This window comes from Arabidopsis thaliana (assembly GCF_000001735.4).
Source record: "Arabidopsis thaliana chromosome 1 sequence".
Taxonomy (NCBI): domain Eukaryota; kingdom Viridiplantae; phylum Streptophyta; class Magnoliopsida; order Brassicales; family Brassicaceae; genus Arabidopsis; species Arabidopsis thaliana.
Window position 1 is genome coordinate 26,749,931 of NC_003070.9, and position 20,247 is coordinate 26,770,177.

General features: G+C 35.8%; 8 protein-coding genes and 1 non-coding gene across 10 annotated transcripts; 4 read left to right on the forward strand and 5 right to left on the reverse strand.

Moving 5' to 3' along the window:
• Positions 1-2,470: 2,470 nt before the first annotated feature.
• AT1G70949 (uncharacterized protein) lies at positions 2,471-2,734 on the reverse strand (the record flags this gene model as incomplete). The annotated part of the gene is made up of 1 exon (NM_001124109.1): positions 2,471-2,734. The coding sequence occupies one exon, from the start codon at positions 2,732-2,734 to the stop codon at positions 2,471-2,473; it is 264 nt and encodes an 87-aa protein (NP_001117581.1).
• On the forward strand, positions 2,667-5,477 carry AT1G70950 (TPX2 (targeting protein for Xklp2) protein family). Its single transcript, NM_105763.4, has 8 exons — positions 2,667-2,890; positions 3,296-3,910; positions 3,992-4,170; positions 4,269-4,358; positions 4,430-4,526; positions 4,606-4,677; positions 4,782-4,889; positions 5,079-5,477. The coding sequence occupies exons 1-8, from the start codon at positions 2,849-2,851 to the stop codon at positions 5,310-5,312; spliced, it is 1,437 nt and encodes a 478-aa protein (NP_177251.2). The 5' UTR covers positions 2,667-2,848; the 3' UTR covers positions 5,313-5,477.
• An 845-nt stretch (positions 5,478-6,322) lies between these two features.
• AT1G70960 (F-box and associated interaction domains-containing protein) lies at positions 6,323-7,432 on the forward strand (the record flags this gene model as incomplete). The annotated part of the gene is made up of 1 exon (NM_105764.1): positions 6,323-7,432. The coding sequence occupies one exon, from the start codon at positions 6,323-6,325 to the stop codon at positions 7,430-7,432; it is 1,110 nt and encodes a 369-aa protein (NP_177252.1).
• A 2,471-nt stretch (positions 7,433-9,903) lies between these two features.
• Positions 9,904-11,112, forward strand: AT1G70970 (F-box and associated interaction domains-containing protein; the record flags this gene model as incomplete). The annotated part of the gene is made up of 1 exon (NM_105765.1): positions 9,904-11,112. The coding sequence occupies one exon, from the start codon at positions 9,904-9,906 to the stop codon at positions 11,110-11,112; it is 1,209 nt and encodes a 402-aa protein (NP_177253.1).
• A 573-nt stretch (positions 11,113-11,685) lies between these two features.
• AT1G09203 lies at positions 11,686-12,125 on the reverse strand. Its single transcript, NR_143480.1, has 2 exons — positions 11,954-12,125; positions 11,686-11,709 (listed from the first exon to the last, which is right to left on the reverse strand). It is a non-coding gene; the product is annotated as an uncharacterized misc_RNA (transcript).
• SYNC3 (Class II aminoacyl-tRNA and biotin synthetases superfamily protein) lies at positions 12,111-14,693 on the forward strand. The gene is made up of 5 exons (NM_105766.3): positions 12,111-13,488; positions 13,574-13,833; positions 13,911-14,043; positions 14,141-14,199; positions 14,281-14,693. Exons 1-5 carry the CDS (start codon positions 12,409-12,411, stop codon positions 14,462-14,464), a joined length of 1,716 nt encoding a protein of 571 aa, NP_177254.1. The 5' UTR covers positions 12,111-12,408; the 3' UTR covers positions 14,465-14,693.
• Positions 14,694-14,741: 48 nt separating this feature from the next.
• Positions 14,742-15,355, reverse strand: AT1G70985 (hydroxyproline-rich glycoprotein family protein). The gene has a single exon (NM_105767.2). The coding sequence runs from the start codon at positions 15,249-15,251 to the stop codon at positions 14,844-14,846; it is 408 nt and encodes a 135-aa protein (NP_565006.1). The 5' UTR covers positions 15,252-15,355; the 3' UTR covers positions 14,742-14,843.
• A 1,964-nt stretch (positions 15,356-17,319) lies between these two features.
• AT1G70990 (proline-rich family protein) lies at positions 17,320-18,285 on the reverse strand. The gene has a single exon (NM_105768.3). It carries the CDS (start codon positions 18,118-18,120, stop codon positions 17,590-17,592), a length of 531 nt encoding a protein of 176 aa, NP_565007.2. The 5' UTR covers positions 18,121-18,285; the 3' UTR covers positions 17,320-17,589.
• A 576-nt stretch (positions 18,286-18,861) lies between these two features.
• AT1G71000 (Chaperone DnaJ-domain superfamily protein) lies at positions 18,862-20,247 on the reverse strand. 2 transcript variants are annotated; one of them, NM_105769.5, is made up of 4 exons: positions 19,995-20,245; positions 19,840-19,904; positions 19,681-19,737; positions 18,862-19,594 (listed from the first exon to the last, which is right to left on the reverse strand). In NM_105769.5, the coding sequence occupies exons 1-4, from the start codon at positions 20,179-20,181 to the stop codon at positions 19,406-19,408; spliced, it is 498 nt and encodes a 165-aa protein (NP_177256.4). In that variant the 5' UTR covers positions 20,182-20,245; the 3' UTR covers positions 18,862-19,405. The 2 variants fall into 2 exon arrangements, with proteins under 2 accessions (NP_177256.4, NP_001323273.1); NM_001334483.1 differs by having other exon boundaries at positions 19,070-19,737; positions 19,995-20,247.

The window sequence follows — 20,247 nt, forward strand, 5'->3', positions numbered from 1 at the left end:
AGTATAAATGAGATACCTACGTAAAAAATAACATGTTACGAAAAATGATATGTATCGAAATAGTCAAATGAAAAAATGAAAAGATAATCGTCCAACATGGTCAAAATCCACTTTTATCATATGTGCAAAAAAGTAATCAACGAGTGATAATATGCTGATATTTGTTACAAGAATTCGAATATGAGATATGTGTATATTGACATATTGTGCTGGATAGATAAATTATATTAGGGTTAACTTTACAAGCATATTTTCCTTATGATTACTAATTTTCACATATATAGATTTTATATATGACTATCAGTTAGTCAAGGATTTTTGTGAGAATAAGGTAAATGGAGAACTGAAAGAAGATAACTGGGGAAAAGTTTAATGAGAGGGTATGGTGGTGTCCTCGTGTGCGTGGCTGCATTCTCGTGGCATGCCATCTCAATGCTAATAATTGAAATCCAATATATAAAATTCATGAATCAACAAAAGCAAAATTAAAGAGAAAAGTAAACGTGAATAGATTGAGAGAGAGAAGGACAGATGAAGGTGGGTGTCGGCCGAACCACGGACACCGGTCGGAGTCTCAAGACAAAGGAAGGTTTGCGTCTGGGGACCATTCACACTACCTCAATACAACACCCATGCCAACTCCAAATCCATTCTTAATTCTTTTTATTTTCAGTAACCAAAACATAAATCTACTAATATCATTTAATGGAACTAATTTAGTTTAAAGCTTTTTTTAATGTTGCTAATGAAATAAGCACCTTAAGTATATTCTCCCATTGGTGATATGTTTTCTTATCGGTTGGTTTGGGTAATTTTCGACACTTTTGGAAAATGGACAACCCATGTTGTCATTTCCCTTTAGATTTTCTTGATGGTTATGGTGTGGCTAGTTTTTTTTTTTCTTATTTTCTTATTTTTGGTATTTAAGAAGAGAATTATAAAGGAAAGAGAAATAAGTGTATAGTTTAAAAGGAAAAAAAACAAAGGAATGTAAAGGCAAATACAAGTGTATCCCGGCATTAGTTTGGTTTTGCGTACTTGTTGTTGTGAGCTTCATGTTCTTTAGCGACTTTTCGTCACGTTATCTTTGGTTCCCTTCACTTATTTTTTCAATGTACCATTTGATAATACATATTTTTTCGTTGTTTCTGAAATGCAACGTATAATCTTGGCGTGATTTTACATATTTTTAAAGAATACACGATGAACAACAATAACATGAAACAAATGTCTAAGATTATACTCTCCCGGAGGAGAACATGCATTCACCCATCCTAATCCTATGAAACAGTTATTTTACGTTTTGACCATTGACTCTAGAGTAGCAGCTGTATTAAAATCTGGTACAAAGAGATTTCACGACACATTTTAATGCATGGCATCAGATGGATGCCATTTATGTCGCATACGCTACCCAAATATGCACACCATCAATTAGGCTACATAGGGCCATAGGATCGCATGCCCAACAAGGTCAGACAAACCAACATCAAAGTCTACGTACTAACTTTGCAGCAGCAGGCGAATCCAACCCAAAGACCAACAAGTATCAAGATCCAAATCATGTAACCTCTATAAACATCTCCTTAAGGAAAGCAAATCTTGCAGTTCTTCAACAATAACGGCCAGTTTAAGCTAAAACAATGAAACCATGAGAGTGCTCACTATTCGAGATGAACTATACAAGAATTAATGTCTCGATGTTAATAGTATATTATCTACGATCACAAGTAAGAAAGCTAACTTGAATAAAGCAAGGATTCATCCGCGTTTGCTTAGAAGTCTTATCTCGAGTTCTAGCCTCATTCCCATCGTTTTGCCTTTACCTTCTCAAATGCATTCATCTTGTTGATCCTGAAAAACTATATCCTTCAGATACGAAAATGAACAACAAAGGTTTTTGCTTTAATGCTTAAAACCTAATTTATGTTTGCCATGTCCTTGGTCATTTCCTTTTCTCTCCATTTGCCATCCTCTCCAATCACCTTCTTCAAATCTTTTAGGCTCCTAAAACCATCAACGTTGATGCATGATGATAATAAAGGCAAACTCAAATATCGCAAATTTGCAACTGATATTAGCACACATTTTTGCAGTACATAGACTATATTTGTATTAATTACTCTCTATTCCCAAATTTGTTACACAATCTCTTTCGATTCTTCCAAAATTTGTTCTGCTTTGACTTCTTTTTATTTTTTTGATAAACATGTGAAGATTCATACCAATTTTAAAGTTTCTACAGAGTACAGAGATTCAACGAAAAAAGCAGAAAGCAGAAATCTACAATCTGCTTTGACCAGCTTTGCTTTCATAATTTTTACTGTACAGAGAATAATAACCAACCTAAATCAGAATTCAATATTTCCTCTACCAACAAAAAAGATAAACCCTGAAACGTTTTGTAAGAGAATCACGTGAGAGACCACGTGACCATTTTTTTCCCTAAGCATCGTTAATCTTAATGGGCTCAAGAAAAGTTTCTTAATTGGATCTTATTATAATACTGTTGAGTGAGCCTTAGTCCATTATTATGACGTGGCATAACCCTGCCACTTTCAGGGTATCGATCCACATCTGCCGTTAAAACAGTAAACCGCCGTCTAAACTTTATAGCAAAGAATCTGGACCGTTGATAAACCCCTAAATAAACGGGAGGACTGATAACGGAGAACGTGAGCATCCTCTGACAAGAAAAAGACAAAAAAAGAAGAAGAAAAAAAGCACATGACATGATTCTTTCACCACCCTTTCGTCTTCCACTCTCATCAATCTAGATTCTCTTCTCTCTTCTCTATATTCCAAAGCTTTTACATTTCTTCAAATCTTATTTTCCTTGAGATCAATTATGGCAGGAGAGATTCAGGACCCGTTTAGTCTTAGTTTTCAGGTAAATTCTTCTACTACAATGTCACACTTTTACTTGTTTTTCTTCTAACTCTTTTCATAATTGCTCTTGACGAATCTTGGTAAATTATGTATGTTCGTTTTAAGATCAATCTAAATGGACTTGAAATTCTACTGTTTTCAGCTTTACTTCAACGAAATTTGCTAAATTTAACCGCTTAGTAGCATGTATGCAGAGTAGTGCTTCATGTCTTGGGAAAAAAGTCAATTGCTAGGTCACATTTTGTTAGATTTGTGTATTCAGTTTGATTAATGTGTTTAAGAAATGCTAGGTCTTAAATTTATTTAATGTTTATTGTGGAGCACTCAAATGAACATAGGCAAGACTCTGAATGTATGTAATACGTTTTAGCATTGTTCTTATTGGTTTGATGAATACAAACTACAGGGGAACTCTATCCACTCTGGATCGATATCCTTTGGAAGATTCGAGAAAGAGGGTTTATCATGGGAGAAGAGGTCATCTTTTTCTCACAATAGGTATCTTGAAGAAGTTGACAAGTGTTCTAAACCTGGCTCTGTTACTGAGATGAAAGCACATTTTGAAGCTCATTTCAAGAAGAAAGGAATCCGATTTCCAGCTTCTCTTGAATCTCAAACTTGGGGAGTTCATCAAACAAGTAATGAGCCTGATGATGAAGCTGTTCATGCTACTGAAAGTTTCGAGGATTATCGATCTGATGGGAGTTTCTCGGAGGATACTAGTCAATCGAATAGTGTTTGTAACTATAGCCATGAACAAGAGAAATGTGGTCAAGGAAAGAGTCAATGTGAGTTTGATGAGGAAAGTGATCATTGTGTTAGCTATGATGAGATTCTAGTGAATTCTGATGAAGTTATTGAGCTTGATGAAGAAGAAGGCGGTGGTGACCACGGGAGGGTTGCTGATCTTGTTGAGTGTGAGAATCTTGGACCTCCTGAGATGCCACAAGAGATTGTGATTCAAGATTCTGCTTTAGTTGAAGAGGCGGGATCGAAACTCGATGAACATGCTTCAAAAAAGGTGAGAGTATACCTTGTTGGCTTTTGCATTGTGACAAATTCAAAAATCTAAACTTAAATGTGTTTCTTGGTCTATTCATAGCCATCTAATTCTATGGAAACACCCTCCTCCTCTGTAAACGTGAAACCTATTATTCCTAATGATGTGCGTGTGACTAAAGCTTCTACAAAGGGACATGATGTAACGCCAAAAGCTGCTTCAAGGAGGACAAAGGGTTCTTCTTTAAGTTCTAATTCTAAAACCAATGTAGATGCCAAGAGGTATTTTACTGTTCTTTCTATAGAGAATTGTTGCAACTCTGTTTCATCTTTCTCTTTGCTTAAGAGTTAAGACCTATTGGTTTTGTGAATTGTGATAGCCAAAAGGAACTAAGACCGAAGAAAACCATTGAGTCTCAACCTAAATCATCGAACAAAACCGAGACTCGACCTCCTATTGCTACGAACAGGTTCGATACTAAGACTACTCTAGTTTTTTTTAGATAATCGACTTCAACAATCAAATGGTTTCACCATGCAGGTGCAAGACTAGTACCACTTCTTCTAAGCTGGAGATGAGTACAGGTTCTACTAGTTTCCGTTTCAAATGTAGCGAACGAGCTGAGAAGAGAAAAGAGGTCTTCTTTCTTTTCAAAATAATAGCATTGTATCCCTTTGTTGTTTCTAAGCATCTTATGAGTTTTGTTTTCAATTCAGTTCTATATGAAACTGGAGGAGAAAATACATGCTAAGAAAACAGAAACAAACCAAGTTCAGGCCAAAACACAGGTAACATCATCATCATCTCCATGTCTCTTTGAAAATGTAAAACATGTCATGTCTTTTACATGTCGAAATGAGCTAATTGGATTGGATCAACATTTCGGATGCAGCAAAAGGCAGAAGCTGAGATTAAACAGTTCAGGAAAAGCCTCAATTTTAAGGCAACACCAATGCCTTCATTCTACAACATCGGTACTAGACCGGTGTCTCATAACAAGGTATGTTTCTACTATTGCAAGCTTTGTCTGAACACAAAATAAGGAGCCTCTCAACTCTCAAGTGTCCATCGACTAGTCTACATGTAGTTAGAATCTCAATCGGTCACTATAATTATATCTTTCAAACGCTAAGAAAGTAGAAGCCATCAACTTAATACTCTATAACTTGTTTTCTCTAAATATTTTCAGACCGAGCCATCTAAAGTAGCACAATCAAGATCACGACCAGCGACCTCAGCCTCAATTACAAACAGGGCGGTCACCAGAGTTTCTTATAAACACGGTTTTGAAGAAGCTGAAATGGTAAAGGTAATGGTCAGTAATAGAAAACAGAGTGCGGCTAAAGATTCAGATTTGCAAAAGGGTAATCTTATGGCGGTTGAAATGAAACAACAGATTGGTGCTCGAAGAAGCAGAAACTAGACAGAGGCAATTTGAATTCTGCGGTTGGCTGCATAGCTTTCTATTGCGATTAGTACTTTAACCAATAAGAAAACTATGAATAGTATAGTACTTAATAATAACATTACATCCGCTGTCAAAAAAATAAAAAAATAACAACATTACATCCATTTATTTCATTTTTAAAAATCATAAGTTCATAACGTAAACCAAACAATCATCAACAAATAACCGGGTAAAAATAATGGAATTTAAGAGAGTGGAAAGAAAGAAACCTCTCTTTCAAGTTTCAACAGTTAAAGTGAAAACTGAAAACTTGTAGATGAGTAGATGTGTACATGGAACCAAAACCTTGCAAGTCATGCTTGGCAACAAATCGCTCTGCTAATTTAGACATAAAAATCAGTAAGTTTGACGTGTGAGTCGTGACATCTTTTTCTCATGCAATTACACATCATTACTTAAAGCGAAAAACTTTTTGAAAAGAAATTAAGGTGCTAATATTGTGACGTGTGATTTAATTGTATTCAAAGAATTAAACTACTAAACCGTGTACAATGGAAGCAAATCTGTCACTTTCATGTTTGGTATCCAATAATCTCTATAAATAAATTAGCATGTTTTGACGTGTGACATCTTTTTCTCATGCAGTAGACAGTAGTTACAAATAATTAAACAATGTGAATTTTTTTCGTCCATATTATGACGTGTGATTCAGTTATATTCGATGAATTAAACTACTAAAATGTCAAATTCATGTTTGATATCCTATACTCTCTATTCTAATTGGCTCATAATTTTAGTATAGTGTTTAACGTGTAGTGGAAGTGAAACATATCTCCTTTTGTTTTTTACATGTAAGCAATGAAATAAAATTAGATTAAAATTCTACGCGTTACAAGACTCAACAAGTTAAACTAAAGTCACCTGCTCACAACAAACTCTTGAGATTTTCTATAAATACTTCACATCCCTGCTTTTGTCTCCAACACAAAAAAAAAAAAAAAAATCATTAGAGAAGAAGAAAAAAAATGGTGAACACAAGTTTCGAAACACTTCCTAGACATATGCAAATGGAGATTCTGTCACGGGTGCCTCTGAAATTTTTAATGAAATTCATGTGCGTCTCAAAGAAATGGGCATCTATCATTCGTGGGGAAGAATTCAGAGAAGATTACTTGTTCCAATCAATGAAAAGGCCTCGAGTGTTGTTCGTCATCGATCATAGAGAATACCTCCCTATCAAACCCGAAGCGTTCTTTCACTCTGTTTATCAAGAAGATCAACCATTGTTGTTGTCTGGTAAACAGCGTATGCGTACATTCGAAACACCACTTGTTCAAGTTTTTCAACCCATCCGTGGTTTGATCTGTCAACAAGGATATGGTAAGATTGTGATTTGCAATCCGGGTTTAAAAAAGTTTCGGAGTTTACCGCAGATCAAAGTTCATAAAGGAGCACCCATGAGAACTTTTTTTGGATACGATGAAGATAAGGATGTATTCAAGGTGTTATGTATAACATGGCTCCGAAATGGTAAGCGATCAGAAGTAAGTAAGGAATATCTTGTATACACGATGGGATCGGATGAAGAATCTTCTTCTTGGAGGCTGATCACATGTGAGCATGACCATGCACCAGTTACCGAAGGACTTTTTAAAGGAGGAGTGTTGTACTATGGAGCTAAATCCAATAATGGCAAATCAGTGGTAATGAGCTTCAACGTGAATTCTGAAGATTTTAGTGTCATTGAGTTGGAAGTCGAAATTAGTCCTTATTGGAGATTGGTGAATTACAAGGGGGATATTGCCCTAATGAACAACATTGAGGATAGCTTGTATCACAGTCGAGAATTTGAAATGTGGGTTAGGAACGAGGTTACTGGAAATTGGGACAGAACTAGCATTAAGATTTCTCATTGGAATGGAACTGTTGATGGTAAGACGTTTTATTTCAAAGGTACTATTGGAACAAAAGAACTTGCTTTCGCACCAGACTATTGGTTTGGGGAACAACATTTTGTGTCGTATTACGATACAGAAACAAAGAACCTCAGAAGATTTGATATTGAAGGAATGGTTGATCAAGATGATTTTGTTCGAACCTTCTTTGATCATGTTGATAGTACTTGGCTTATATGAAGAATACAAGGTGGTCCACTGATTATTAGAAACTCGTTGGTTATTCAATCTCTCTAGTCTTAATGGAATTGTTAGTCTTCATCTCATTAATCTTTATTTATGCTAAATAATAATGTTGTCTCTCAAGTAGTATTTGTGATCTTATGGAATTGTGTCGTTTTCATTTGTATCGTTGTTAATCTTTATTTTATTCTAAATATAATTAACTTTAATAACGTTTCTATACTCTGTTTCTCAAGCTGTGAGAGCCTTTTTTATGAAACAGAGTTATTCAACTTTTGGGTTAGTTTCACTCAACCAAAGAGTTGTAGGTTTTATCATTTAATGGAGAATGAACTAATCCAACTTTTATCTATTTGTTGATGTAGAATTTCCTCAATTATTTCTTTTGCTAATCGTAATTATTATAGAAAAATTAACAAATATAAGAAGTGATTAAAAAAAACACTGAACAAATGTTTCAATTAAATCCTCTTTTTTGGAAAATGCATAGCCACAATTTCCACAAGCTAGAGCATATACTCTTATATAGTGTAACATAAAAGTTTTAACTATAGAAAGTTAAAATTATACCATAAACAAAACGTTACCAAGAAAAAAAAAACATAAGTACCGAAAGAAGATTTTCCACAGTTACGATCTTGACCGTTGATTTCACAGAAGGTGATGTCTGAACCGTCTGATACGGAAAGTGTCCACCGACTAGTCTTCAAACACCATAAAAAGTAGCAGCCAATAACTTAATACTCTAAAAACTTGCTTTCTCTCTAGATATTTCAGACCGAGCCGACTAAAGTAGCACCATCATCCTCTGCTTTTGTTTAGCGTTCTCTTAAACTGAAATGTGTGACTCTGCTAAGAAAACTATGAGTAGTAAAGTTAATAATAACATTACATCAATTCATTTCATTTTAAAATCATTACGTAAACCAAACAATGCTCAAAAAGTAACCCGGCAAGTAATTAAGTTGTTGTTTTTTTTTGCCAAAGTAGTGGCAAGTAAGTTTCTACGTAAAACCTCTCTTTCAAGTTTCAAGAATTGCTTTTCAAAGAATTAAAGTGAAAACTGAAAACTTGTTGATGAGTAGATGTGTACGTGGAAAAAAACCTTTCAAGTCATTCTTGGCACCAAATCTCTCTGCTAATTTAGTCATTAAAATCAGTAAGTTTAACGTGTGACACATTTCTTTTCATGCAATTACAAATAATTGAAGTGAGAAACTTTTTTGAAAGAAGTACTTAATTATTCGAAGGTGTTATCTATATAATTAATGACGTGTGATTCAATTGTATTCGAAGAACTAAACTACTAAACCGTACAATGAAAGCAAATCTGTTACTTTCATGCCTGGTGGTATCCAATAATTTCTACGCTAGTTTGTCATAAATATTAGCAAGTCTTTACGTGCGATATCTTTTTCCCCCATGCAGTTACAGATAATTATTAATGTGAATTTTACCATATATATTTTGACGTGTAATCTTCAACTGTATTCGAAGGATTAAAGTACTAAACCGTGTGTACCATGAAAGCAAATCTGTCACTCTCAGGCTTGGTATCCAACAATCTCTTTGGCCAGTAATTTAAGTAAAGTTTTTAACGTGCGTGTGGAACCGAAATTTCTCCTTTCGTTTTTTAGATCTAAGCATGAATGGTTAAACAAAATAAAAGAAACGTAAAGATTGATGGTGTTACAAAACTCAACAAGTTAAACTTAAAAGTCAACTACTCACAATGTTGGTAACAACAAACTCTTGAGATTTTATAGAAATATATTACATATCTGTGCTATAATTTGGTCTCCAACACATATTATCATTAGAGGAGAACAAAAAAAATGGACAACCTCCCTATCAACAATATTATGTTCAATGAATTAAAGTGAAAACTGAAAACCTTTTAAAAAGTAAATCGTGTTTGTATAACTAAAATGATTTTCTGGATTGACGACTAAGATGTATACGATGAAAGAAACGTTTTTAAGTCATCCGATCCCTTTCATAAATATCAGCAAGTTTTGACGTATGACAATTTTTTATTGTTCATGTAATTACAAACAATTAAAGTGGGATCGTTTTACCAAATTTTGTTTTTACTAAAACGTGTATGCTGACAGAAAATCTGTCAATGTAATACTTGTATTCGAATAATTAAACTACTAAAACGTGTACATTGAAAGAGAATATGTTTTACTTTCATGCTGGTATCCAATAATCTCTATGGTAATTGGTCGGTAATTTTAGTAAGTTTTTAACGTGTGGAACTAATTTAACATTTCTTCCTTTGGTTTTAGAAGTAAAGCATGAATTATAAGTTAAAGATATAGGCGTTTTGCGACTCAACAAGTAATCACCCACTCACAGCATTAGTAACAAACTCTGAGATTCTTCTCTATAAATATCACTTGTGTGTGTTCAAGTTAAAGAAGAAGAAAATGGAGAATAAGAAAGAAAAGAAAAGAAAAAGAAAAATGGAGAATTCAAGTTCCGAAACACTTCATGTTGAAGATTTACAAACGGAGATAATGTCATGGCTGCCTCTGAAAAGCTTGTTGAGATTCGTCATCGTCTCAAAGAAATGGGCATCTATTATCCGTGGAGAACAATTCAAAGCTCTTTACTTGCGTCGATCGATGACAAGGCCTCGGCTGATGTTCATGGTCCGACGAATTGCAACCCTACCACCCGAACCTGAGATGGTGTGGTTTCAGTCTTTTTGTAAAGAGGAAAGATGTATTCCCGGCCAACTCGAAGTTGAGTTCTTGTTTCACTCTGTTTATCAAGAAAAGATACCGTATTTTTCATCTGGTCAACAGCAGTTGCGTGTTCCTCCTAATACAAACTATACGTCTGTTTCTCAACCCATCGGAGGTTTGATCTGTCTTCAGTCAGAAACTAAGTTTGCGCTTTGCAATCCGGGTACGAAAAAGTCTCGGGCTTTACCTGATATCCAAGCACATGAAAAAGCTTTTATAACAAGTTTTTTAGGATACGATGAAGCTACGAACGTATTCAAGGTGTTATGTTTGACGATGGTATGGGCCCATGAACCATCAAAACGAGTTTATGAGTATCAAGTCTTGACGGTGGAATCCGGTGTAGAGTCTTGTTCTTGGAGAGGGATCACATGTAAGGAGAAGGATCACACACCAGAAACTCAAGGACTATGTAAAGGAGGGGTTTTGTACTATGGAGCTCGGTCCACTAGTGACCATCGACCTCTGGTAATGAGCTTTAATGTGAGGTCTCAAGAGTTTACCGCCATTGAACTTCCTGATCAACTACATATTAGTTATTTTTGGAATTTTGTGATTTACAATGGGGATATTGCCTTAGTGAACGAATCTGACTTTGACCCTAGAGTTGTGAATGAACCGAATGGGAATAAAGTTTTTCACATATGGGTTAGGGATGCAACTGCACAAGAATGGCAGAGAACCCGCATCGAGATTCCTCGTTGGGAACAAAATGTTGGACATGTGGACTATGTTTTCAGAGGTACCACTGGAACAAAAGAACTTGTTTTCGCCCAAGACTCTCGCCATTGCGAAGATGATTTCTTTGTGTTGTATTACGATACATTCACAAAAGATCTCAGAAGATTTCAGATTGGAGTGACTGGCCCTAAAATTTCTGTTCGAACCTGCTTGGATCATGTTGATAGCCTTTGGCTTATGTGAAGACCAAGATCTCAGTCTCTCTTCTTGATTTATGCTAAATATTAATGTTGTCTCTATAGTAGTAATATCTTATTTTAGTTTTCATTTCATTAATCTTTATTTATGCTAAATAATAATGTTGTTTCTCAAGTAGTGCTATCTTATTGCCATTGGGATGGTTTGTTTTCATTTCTACTGTCGTTTATCTTTATTTATGCTAAAATAATAATATGTTTGTTCTATTCAGATTATAACTTCAATAACATTTCTAATTTCTATATATATATACTCACTATTTCTCAAGCTCTGAGAGCCTTTTCATGAAACCAAGGGGGTTCCATTCCAAAAATAAAAAAGAATTGAGTACAGAACAACGTTGTAAGATATGCAAGAATAAAGCATGGAAGCAAATATTAGCCAGAAAGATCAACCCAGAGTCGAGATGAAAAAAATGTTCCAAGTAAGAAATCAAACATTCATATATAATACTTGTTCAGATAATCAATAGAAACAATGGTAAGAAAAAGTACCATATAAAGTCTCTCAATCTTCGCTATAACAGAGTTAAGACGATTAGGATGAGGTTTAATTCACCATTTCATTCTCTGTTTGTGCCCCCTGCATTTGATATATAGCAAAATCATTAGACAATGATAAATATCCACATTGAAATCACTATACAGCTTTAGTTTTGTTTCAGTTTCAAGAGTTAGTTTATTGAAACCCTAGCTCCAAACTCAATGTCAAGAAATAAATTTTCCAATTTCAGCTCTCGGAATGATACAATACAAAAATTGTTCTAACAGAGACAGAGAAATGAATACGTGAGAATATGCATGTAGCAGCTAAGAACTCACCGCACCGGTGCAAGGCGAAACTCGAGGTTAGGAAGCCGAAACGAACAAGCCGCCGTTTTCCTTGCTAGCCTCATCCATAAGCTTCTTCCATGATACGAGCGTGGTGGTCTCCTATTGGAGAAGTTCGACTTTAAGTACTTTCCGATCACCGGCAGTCAATATCTCTGACGAGATTTTACACGATTCGCCGAAAGTTGGACCGTCATCGGTTGGGACCGGGTCAGAGTTAGACTCTGTAGAGACCCGAATCGGAGAGGAAGTGAAGGCCCATGAATAAGCCCATACAATTACAATTCCAAGGAAAAGAAGTATACAAAGACACGTTTTGGAGCTGCGTAAACTGTCCCCATAATCCTTTGCCATCAACAACTTCGATTCCGGGGACTACAAGCCTCTGTCTTCTCTCTCGTTTAGGGTTTTATTCCAAAATTCCGTGCTTCGATCCCGAAGATCAGAAAAAATGGGTGATGAGATTGTGCCTCCGGCGAATCAGTTAGCCGCCGATAACTTGGAAAACGATGGATCTACGGTGCAGAAAGCGCAATTTTCAGACAGGGTTCTGATTCGATCGATTTTGGGCGGCGGAGCTAAACTCGCCGGTCAAAAGGTTAGAATCGGTGGTTGGGTTAAAACCGGAAGACAGCAAGGGAAAGGGACTTTTGCTTTCCTTGAGGTTAACGATGGGTCTTGTCCAGCGAATCTCCAGGTTATGGTTGATTCATCTCTTTATGATCTCTCTAGGTTGGTTGCGACTGGAACTTGTGTTACTGTTGATGGAGTTTTGAAGATTCCTCCGGAAGGTAAAGGTTTGAAGCAGAGTATTGAGCTTAGCGTTGAGACGGTGATTGCGGTGGGAACTGTTGATCCGACTACGTATCCGCTTCCTAAGACTAAGTTGACTCCTGAGTTTCTCAGAGATGTGCTTCATCTTCGTTCTAGGACTAACTTGATCTCAGCAGTTGCAAGAATCCGTAACGCGCTTGCTTTTGCGACGCATAGTTTTTTTCAAGAACATAGTTTCCTTTACATTCACACTCCTATCATCACAACAAGTGATTGTGAAGGTGCTGGTGAAATGTTCCAAGTGACAACCTTGATCAATCACACTGAGAGGGTTGAGCAGGATCTCATTGATAACCCTCCACCAACTGAGGCTGACGTTGAAGCGGCCAGGCTTATTGTCAAGGAGAGAGGTGAAGCTGTTGCGCAACTTAAAGTTGCCAAGGCGAGCAAGGAAGAGATCACTGCTTCCGTTGCTCAACTAAGTGTAGCAAAGGCGAGTTTAGCTCATGTTGAAGAGAGGTTAAGGCTTAAGCCTGGACTACCTAAGAATGATGGTAAAATTGATTATTCCAATGATTTCTTTGGCCGTCAAGCTTTCTTGACAGTTTCTGGTCAGTTACAAGTGGAGACCTATGCTTGCGCTCTTAGCAGCGTGTATACATTTGGTCCCACTTTTCGGGCAGAGAACTCTCACACTTCAAGGCATTTAGCTGAGTTCTGGATGGTTGAGCCTGAAATTGCTTTTGCAGATATACATGTAATAAACATAGAGATAATATCCTTTGGTTTCTTCTTTATCGTAACATAGTGTATCTTAGAAACATTCTTTGAAATTTGTGTAGGACGACATGAACTGTGCAGAGGCGTATGTGAAATACATGTGCAAATGGTTGATGGATAAATGTGGCGATGACATGGAACTTATGGATAAGAACGTCGACGAGGGATGCACTAAAAGGCTAAACATGGTTGCCAAAGCCTCGTTTAAGCGTGTAACATACACTGAAGCAATAGAGCGACTTGAGAAAGCTGTAGCTCAAGGAAAGGTTGTTTTTGATAACAAAGTGGAGTGGGGAATCGACTTGGCCTCAGAGCATGAAAGGTTTGTCTATTCCTCAACTTCAAACACTTGCAAGAAATGGTTAGTTGGTAACCAAACTTGTCTTGCAATTACTACAGATACTTGACAGAGGTTGAGTTTGATCAAAAGCCAATAATTGTGTATAACTACCCGAAAGGAATCAAAGCTTTTTACATGAGACTTAACGATGATGAGAAGACAGTTGCTGCCATGGATGTCCTTGTTCCAAAGGTAATAAATAAATAAAACTCATCATCTTGTTATAATAACGATGATGGGAGGAATATTTTCGTTATATTTGTTTTCTTTGTATATATATATTAATTAGGTTGGAGAACTCATTGGTGGAAGCCAAAGGGAAGAACGATATGATGTTATCAAACAGAGGTATGTGAAAGTGAAACCAATATTCATTTTTTGGCTTCTGTTTTGTGATGAAGCAATATCTGTCTGGTGTTATAATAATAGGATCGAGGAGATGGGTCTACCAATGGAGCCATATGAGTGGTACCTAGACTTGCGTCGTTATGGAACAGTGAAGCATTGTGGATTTGGACTTGGCTTCGAACGTATGATTCAGTTCGCTACAGGAATTGATAACATCAGAGATGTTATTCCTTTCCCTCGCTATCCTGGAAAAGCTGATCTCTGATTCCTCTCTAGACACACAATTCTGGTCTGGTCTCGACATGGTTTTAGTTTCCTTTTAAATTGGTTAAATGAAAATTGTATTGATTTTTATCTATACTCTGTTTCTCAAGCTGTGAGAGCTAATATGAAGGGAAACAAAGTTATATGAAGGGAAACAAAGTTATACTTTTGGGTTAGCTTCACTAAACCAAAGAGTCGTAACATTTGTCATTTAATAGAGGATGAACTAATCCAACTTTGTTTGCACTAAAGACTGTTTACACACTTGAGAGACTAGAAATTACTCAACTATTTTTTTCCTCCTCGCAATTTTTATAGAAAGATTAACAAACATAAAAGTTTCAACCATAGAAAGTTACAATTATCCCATAAACAAAACGTTACCAAGAAAATAACATAAGTACCGCAAGAAGATTTGCCACTGTTACGATCTTGACAGTTGATTTCATGGAAGATGATGACTGATCCGTCTGATGAGGAGGTTTTCTGTAGTAGAACGGGAAATAAGGCAAGATAGGGTCCGGCGGTGGAGGACCGTTATATCCCCCGCTGGGATTACCTCCGTAATAAGGTGGAGAAGGGTAATTCGGTACATTACTCGACGATGGAGGAGGATAGTAACCGGTCGGTTGAGGATAATAACCGGCCGGTTGAGTGGAGCCAGTACCGGCTATTGGCAACGGGTTACAAGGGTACGGACATGGCGTCTGTGATATTGTTATGAAGGGGAACATAACAAGAGAAAACACGAACAATAGACTTATGAGGTGACCGTAACGTTTATTCATGGCCAATTTTTTATGAAAGATTTTGTTTAATGGTAAACAAGAAAATATATGTTTGTGTAAGAGAAAGAGAGAAGATTTTCGAGACTTTCTTTCTTCTTGAGTCTGAGTGGAAATCAGTAAGTGAGTGGCTTTTAAAATAAGTTGTTTCATGTGAGTTAAGACAAACGACTAGTGATGAATATATTGAATAATGACGACTAACAAGGGCATTGAGATTGAACGTGTCTTGTGGCTACGATACACTTGTTGTCTTGTAAATTATGATACTTGGCTGTATAATTTCGTCCTTCTTTAACCAAATTGGGCCACCGCTTGATATAATTAAAAAAATTCAGGTTTGGTTCCGAGATCAGAATTATTCGACGATTGAATATCTATGTTTGTAGAATGTTTTTTTTCTTTTTCGAGTTATTATTATTAGAGATAGCTAGCTTCTTACTGGAAACCATAGACTAAAGTTTTTATTTGTCAGCAAAAGTAGTCTACAATTAACTGTACCACGATGAACCTCTAGTTATATATCTCATGAAAACCCCTAAAATTGATGGCTTTATTAATGGTACAGTTCGGTAAGTAGCCAATCGTTGTCTGGTTTTCCACCCATATGGCCATGTAGATACTTTAGAGAAAAAAAACAATAACATTCATTAAATTACTTAAATGTTTAACAAATATGATAGAAAATTTTGTTTATAATAAAAATTGGCAGTGTATTGATTTTTGACGAATTTCGATATTGTTTGGTAGCTGATAAAGTGATAATGTTCAGTTATTCAGTATAACTCCAGTTCAGAGAATTTAAAGTCACATGTTTGTTTCTTTGAAAGGCTATATAAATAGAAGGATTTTAAAGGATTATCAAATGCCAGTTTTAAAATACCTTTTTACAGTGTGTAGTCGTTTCGTTTTACTGTCTATAGTCGTTATGTAATATCTTTAACAGTACTAACACTTAAAGATATCCACTGATAATTGATTTATAGGTTTAATAACAAAATCATGACTACTAAGCTACTATCCTCTTTTCTTTTGTCACCTATACTGATCTACCATCATGTTAGAAAATATTTGATATTCATCAGTGCACTTTATGGCTATCTTTTTATATTGACGTCCACTATATTGTCTTGGAGAGTTACCAAATGCTTTATTCTCTTTGTTATGGCTCCATTCTGAAAAACCTATAAATATTAACTAAAGATCACAGGAATATTTTTTCCCATGTCGTGAAAAAAAGCCACATCATTCATCATATATCATATCTGTATGTGCATAGCCAGCCATAGAGAAGGGAGCTTCTATGCAATCACTAGCTAGATGATAAAAGCTTATAACTAGGTACAGGCTGTGATTTGCTCTATTATTTCCCACTTTATCAAAGTATACAAAATTAGAAAGCCTTTGGATACTGATAATAATTTCTTGATTCTTGGTTTTTCTTCATCCTTTATACTCTTACGGAAAAATGTAAAGCAGGGATGTGATAACACAAAAATAAAGTTAGGTTCAAATTTTGATTGTCTAATCAAAATTTTCATTATAGATAATATTAACGATCAACTCCAAATTTTGAACGACCATATAGAAAATCCTAAAAACTACGAGATATTAAAGAACAATTATCGATGTAAAGAAAAAAATTTAGCAGGCGTAAAAAAAAAGAGAGGGACAATTAGCATAATTCCAAAATTTAAAATACAGAATAGTTCGTGTTGTAGTTAAGAGAATGAAATTGTACATGTCACGTCTCTGGTTGGTTCTTTGGACCTACGTTTTGGTGGAAGGTACTTTTCTCACTCTCATAGGTCTAACTTGACCAGCTGAACCTTTTAGTTTAGTGTTTTGACGTTGACCCACGAAAATGTGGTTTTGACTTTTCTTGAACTTTTTTTTTACAGCTTCTTCTAAAATTACCGACTTAATTAACTTTACTTTACTTTACTTTGCTCCTAGCCAGAATTTTATATAAATGTCTCTTTTAGATTCTTGCAATTGTAACTTATATTTAAAGAATATTGGTTTTTTAGAAAATCATCGCCACTCGAGAATCAACCGAAATCAAGTGAAAGGGTGGACATATATATATATATATATATTTCCTATAATTCATGCTTTATGCAAACACTAAATATCATTTAAATTATCCATAGTATTTAATCAAATAAATTTTGGTACATCGAAATATGATGAAACGTAAATTGATCCTAACCTAAGAGAAAATGCACAATCGTTAATTTATGAGATAATAAGTAATTCAGAGTTATCTGAACAACATATACCCATCCGTTAAAAGTAAACGAATCTATGAAACGATAAAAAGGGGGTCAACGAAACATCATCAATTCATGATCATCAAGAAACTCATAACCCCAAACGCGATCAGGCCTGAGATCTTCACCACGGTGAAGCTTTTTGTAACAGCCGCTCCAAACTGCTGGTCAATGGGATACAACTCTCCTGGTGGACCCGTCATGTATATGTAAGTGGACGGAGGCGGTGGACAATAAGACTTCTTCGGCGGTGAAGGAGGTAGTGGTGGTGGAGGACAAGCTTGAGACGGCGGTGGAGGTGATGGCGGTGGAGGTGACGGAGGAGGAATGTTTTGAAGACATGGTGTACATTTTATAGGATCCTCTTCGAGTTTTCTATTGGTTGATGAATCTGAAGCGTTGATGATCATTGGAAACGTGAGAAACACCACTGTCGTCAAGAGCGTGGCGGCGAGAGCCTTTGTACGGCGAGTTTTCTCCGGCATGGTGAGAGTTGTTATATGCCTGGAGAATCGAATAAAGAGAGGTTTGGGAAGATTCTTTGGTTGGACGTAAAAAGAGTTGAAAATTTGGTGAGGTGGTTTGGTAAGAGGGTGCATGGGACTGATATACTAGCTAGTACTTCTTCAAGACTATAAATTTCTGTCTAAATTTTGTTTTTTATTTTATTTCTATTGATAAGATACAAAAATACTTTACAACATGCAAGAATCAAAAGAAGAAGAAGAATATATTCTATAGGGAAAATTGAAATCGGCTCTTAGTTACATGTGAGTTGGAGCTTCAAATAAGGGGTCCCATATGGACCATCTAACATAAAATCGTGTTACTTGAAATATAATTAAATACAACTATAGTGGAATTATTAGCCTTTAATCCACCGTCGTCCACCCAAAAATAAAATATTCACGAATTTATACGCTTAAAAGCTTCCAAATAATTGTTACCAATAATAAGAACGTTTGATGACACAATGATTGATCGTAATCTGAATTAAAAAGCTAAAAGCATAAATGTATATGACTCTGTAGCCTGTAAAATCGTTGCTAAAGCGTGAATTGGTCGCTTTTTCTATCATATGATAATCCTTAATTGTATTGTATTAGATGAGAAAAAAAAAACGTTACGATTTGGTAATAGTAGAGAAATAATAATTAGGAAAAAGACTATACTACAGCGTCTCTATACTGTATTCCATGACGGTTCTTTTGGTAGCAATTGCACATGCAGTGAGAATAAATGAATGAGTTGACTTACGGCCACATACTACGCAACGCAAATTGCTCCAAAGATTTATTATAACAGATATATGTTCTAACAATTACACAAACTTTAATGCTCTTATTTCTGTTAAGAAAATGACAAAGTAGTTGGAAATCTATTCCAAAGCTGGAAAAGGGGATATACATCGACCGACTCAATGGGCTGAAATAAGGACTTTAGCCCAAATCAAAAATTAATTCGGAACAAAGATTAGCCCATATCCAAATTTGTTACTCATATCCTCCTTTTTTTCCTTTTTGATAAAACGTAAAAAGATATTCCAAATGCCATTGTTTTGATATTATTAAAAAAGGTCGTTACAAGCATCAGAAAAAACGAAAACGCAATTACAAATCGATGCTTCTTAACGAACATTGTTCCCCTACAAAAATTATCCAATGCTACTTTATCCAAAACGTGAAAACCATAGCTAGAGCAGAATCTATTTCTTGGACCAGAAGTCACAGAAGTGTTGAGACTTGGAAGCCAGAGTTTTCTATCTGCTTAACAAAAACAGGGTCAGTGATTCCTCATTAGTCACAGTCCGAGTCTCCTAGAGATGCAAATCCAAATATGCGAGATTCAGATTCTTCGATTCTTTCCCACGAAAATCGATATAGTTCAGTAGCTGCTTTGAGAATAGAACTCAAAGCTTGAAAGCGGTAGAGACATCTGTGAATGCCAATCAGGCGTTTGGTTCAAGTCGAAATTCATTTGCATTGATTGGTTCTGGAACAATGGTTCTGATTGGAACTCATAGACCATGTCATCGACCATTGTCTGTAGCTCTTCCAAGCTGTATTGCTTTTCCTGCACGTCAATATTATCAAACCGTTTACTTGTGTGAGAAGAAACAAAACAAGATCAGTGAATTTATGTACAAAAATGAGATTTACCTCTCTTTTAGTCTGAGACATAAGTGAAACCATCTCTTGAACAAAATCGAAGTACCCCTATTGTAGTGAACAAAACACAAACATATCAGCTTTTTGTAATAAACAAAAACAAATTATAAATATTTGAAAACAATCACAATTTGAAGTAACCATGCATACCTCATCTTCTCCAGAATCATAGAGTCCAACGTCGTACGAGCTTCGTTTCCTCTCATCCGACAAAACTAAACACAAGAAAATTGTTTCCAGACAACAATGTCAGTCATCGGACAAGAACCAAAAAACCTCAAAACAAAGTCTGAACAGATCTTTACCTGAATAAGCTTCTTGAATCTGCTGGAATCTTCGTTTAGCTTCTCCAGATCTAAAAGGATCTTTCGTCCACCGGTCAGGATGCCATATCTTAGCAAGCTTGTGATATGCTCGTCGTATCTGCTCCGCCGAAGAATCAACGGCAACACCGAGAATCTCGTAATACGTTTGCCTAATGCCACCTTCCATTGGTTATTACGTAAATAAGCTTAAAGCATTACACTTTACGAAGAGATAATTACTTGTAAGTGTGGT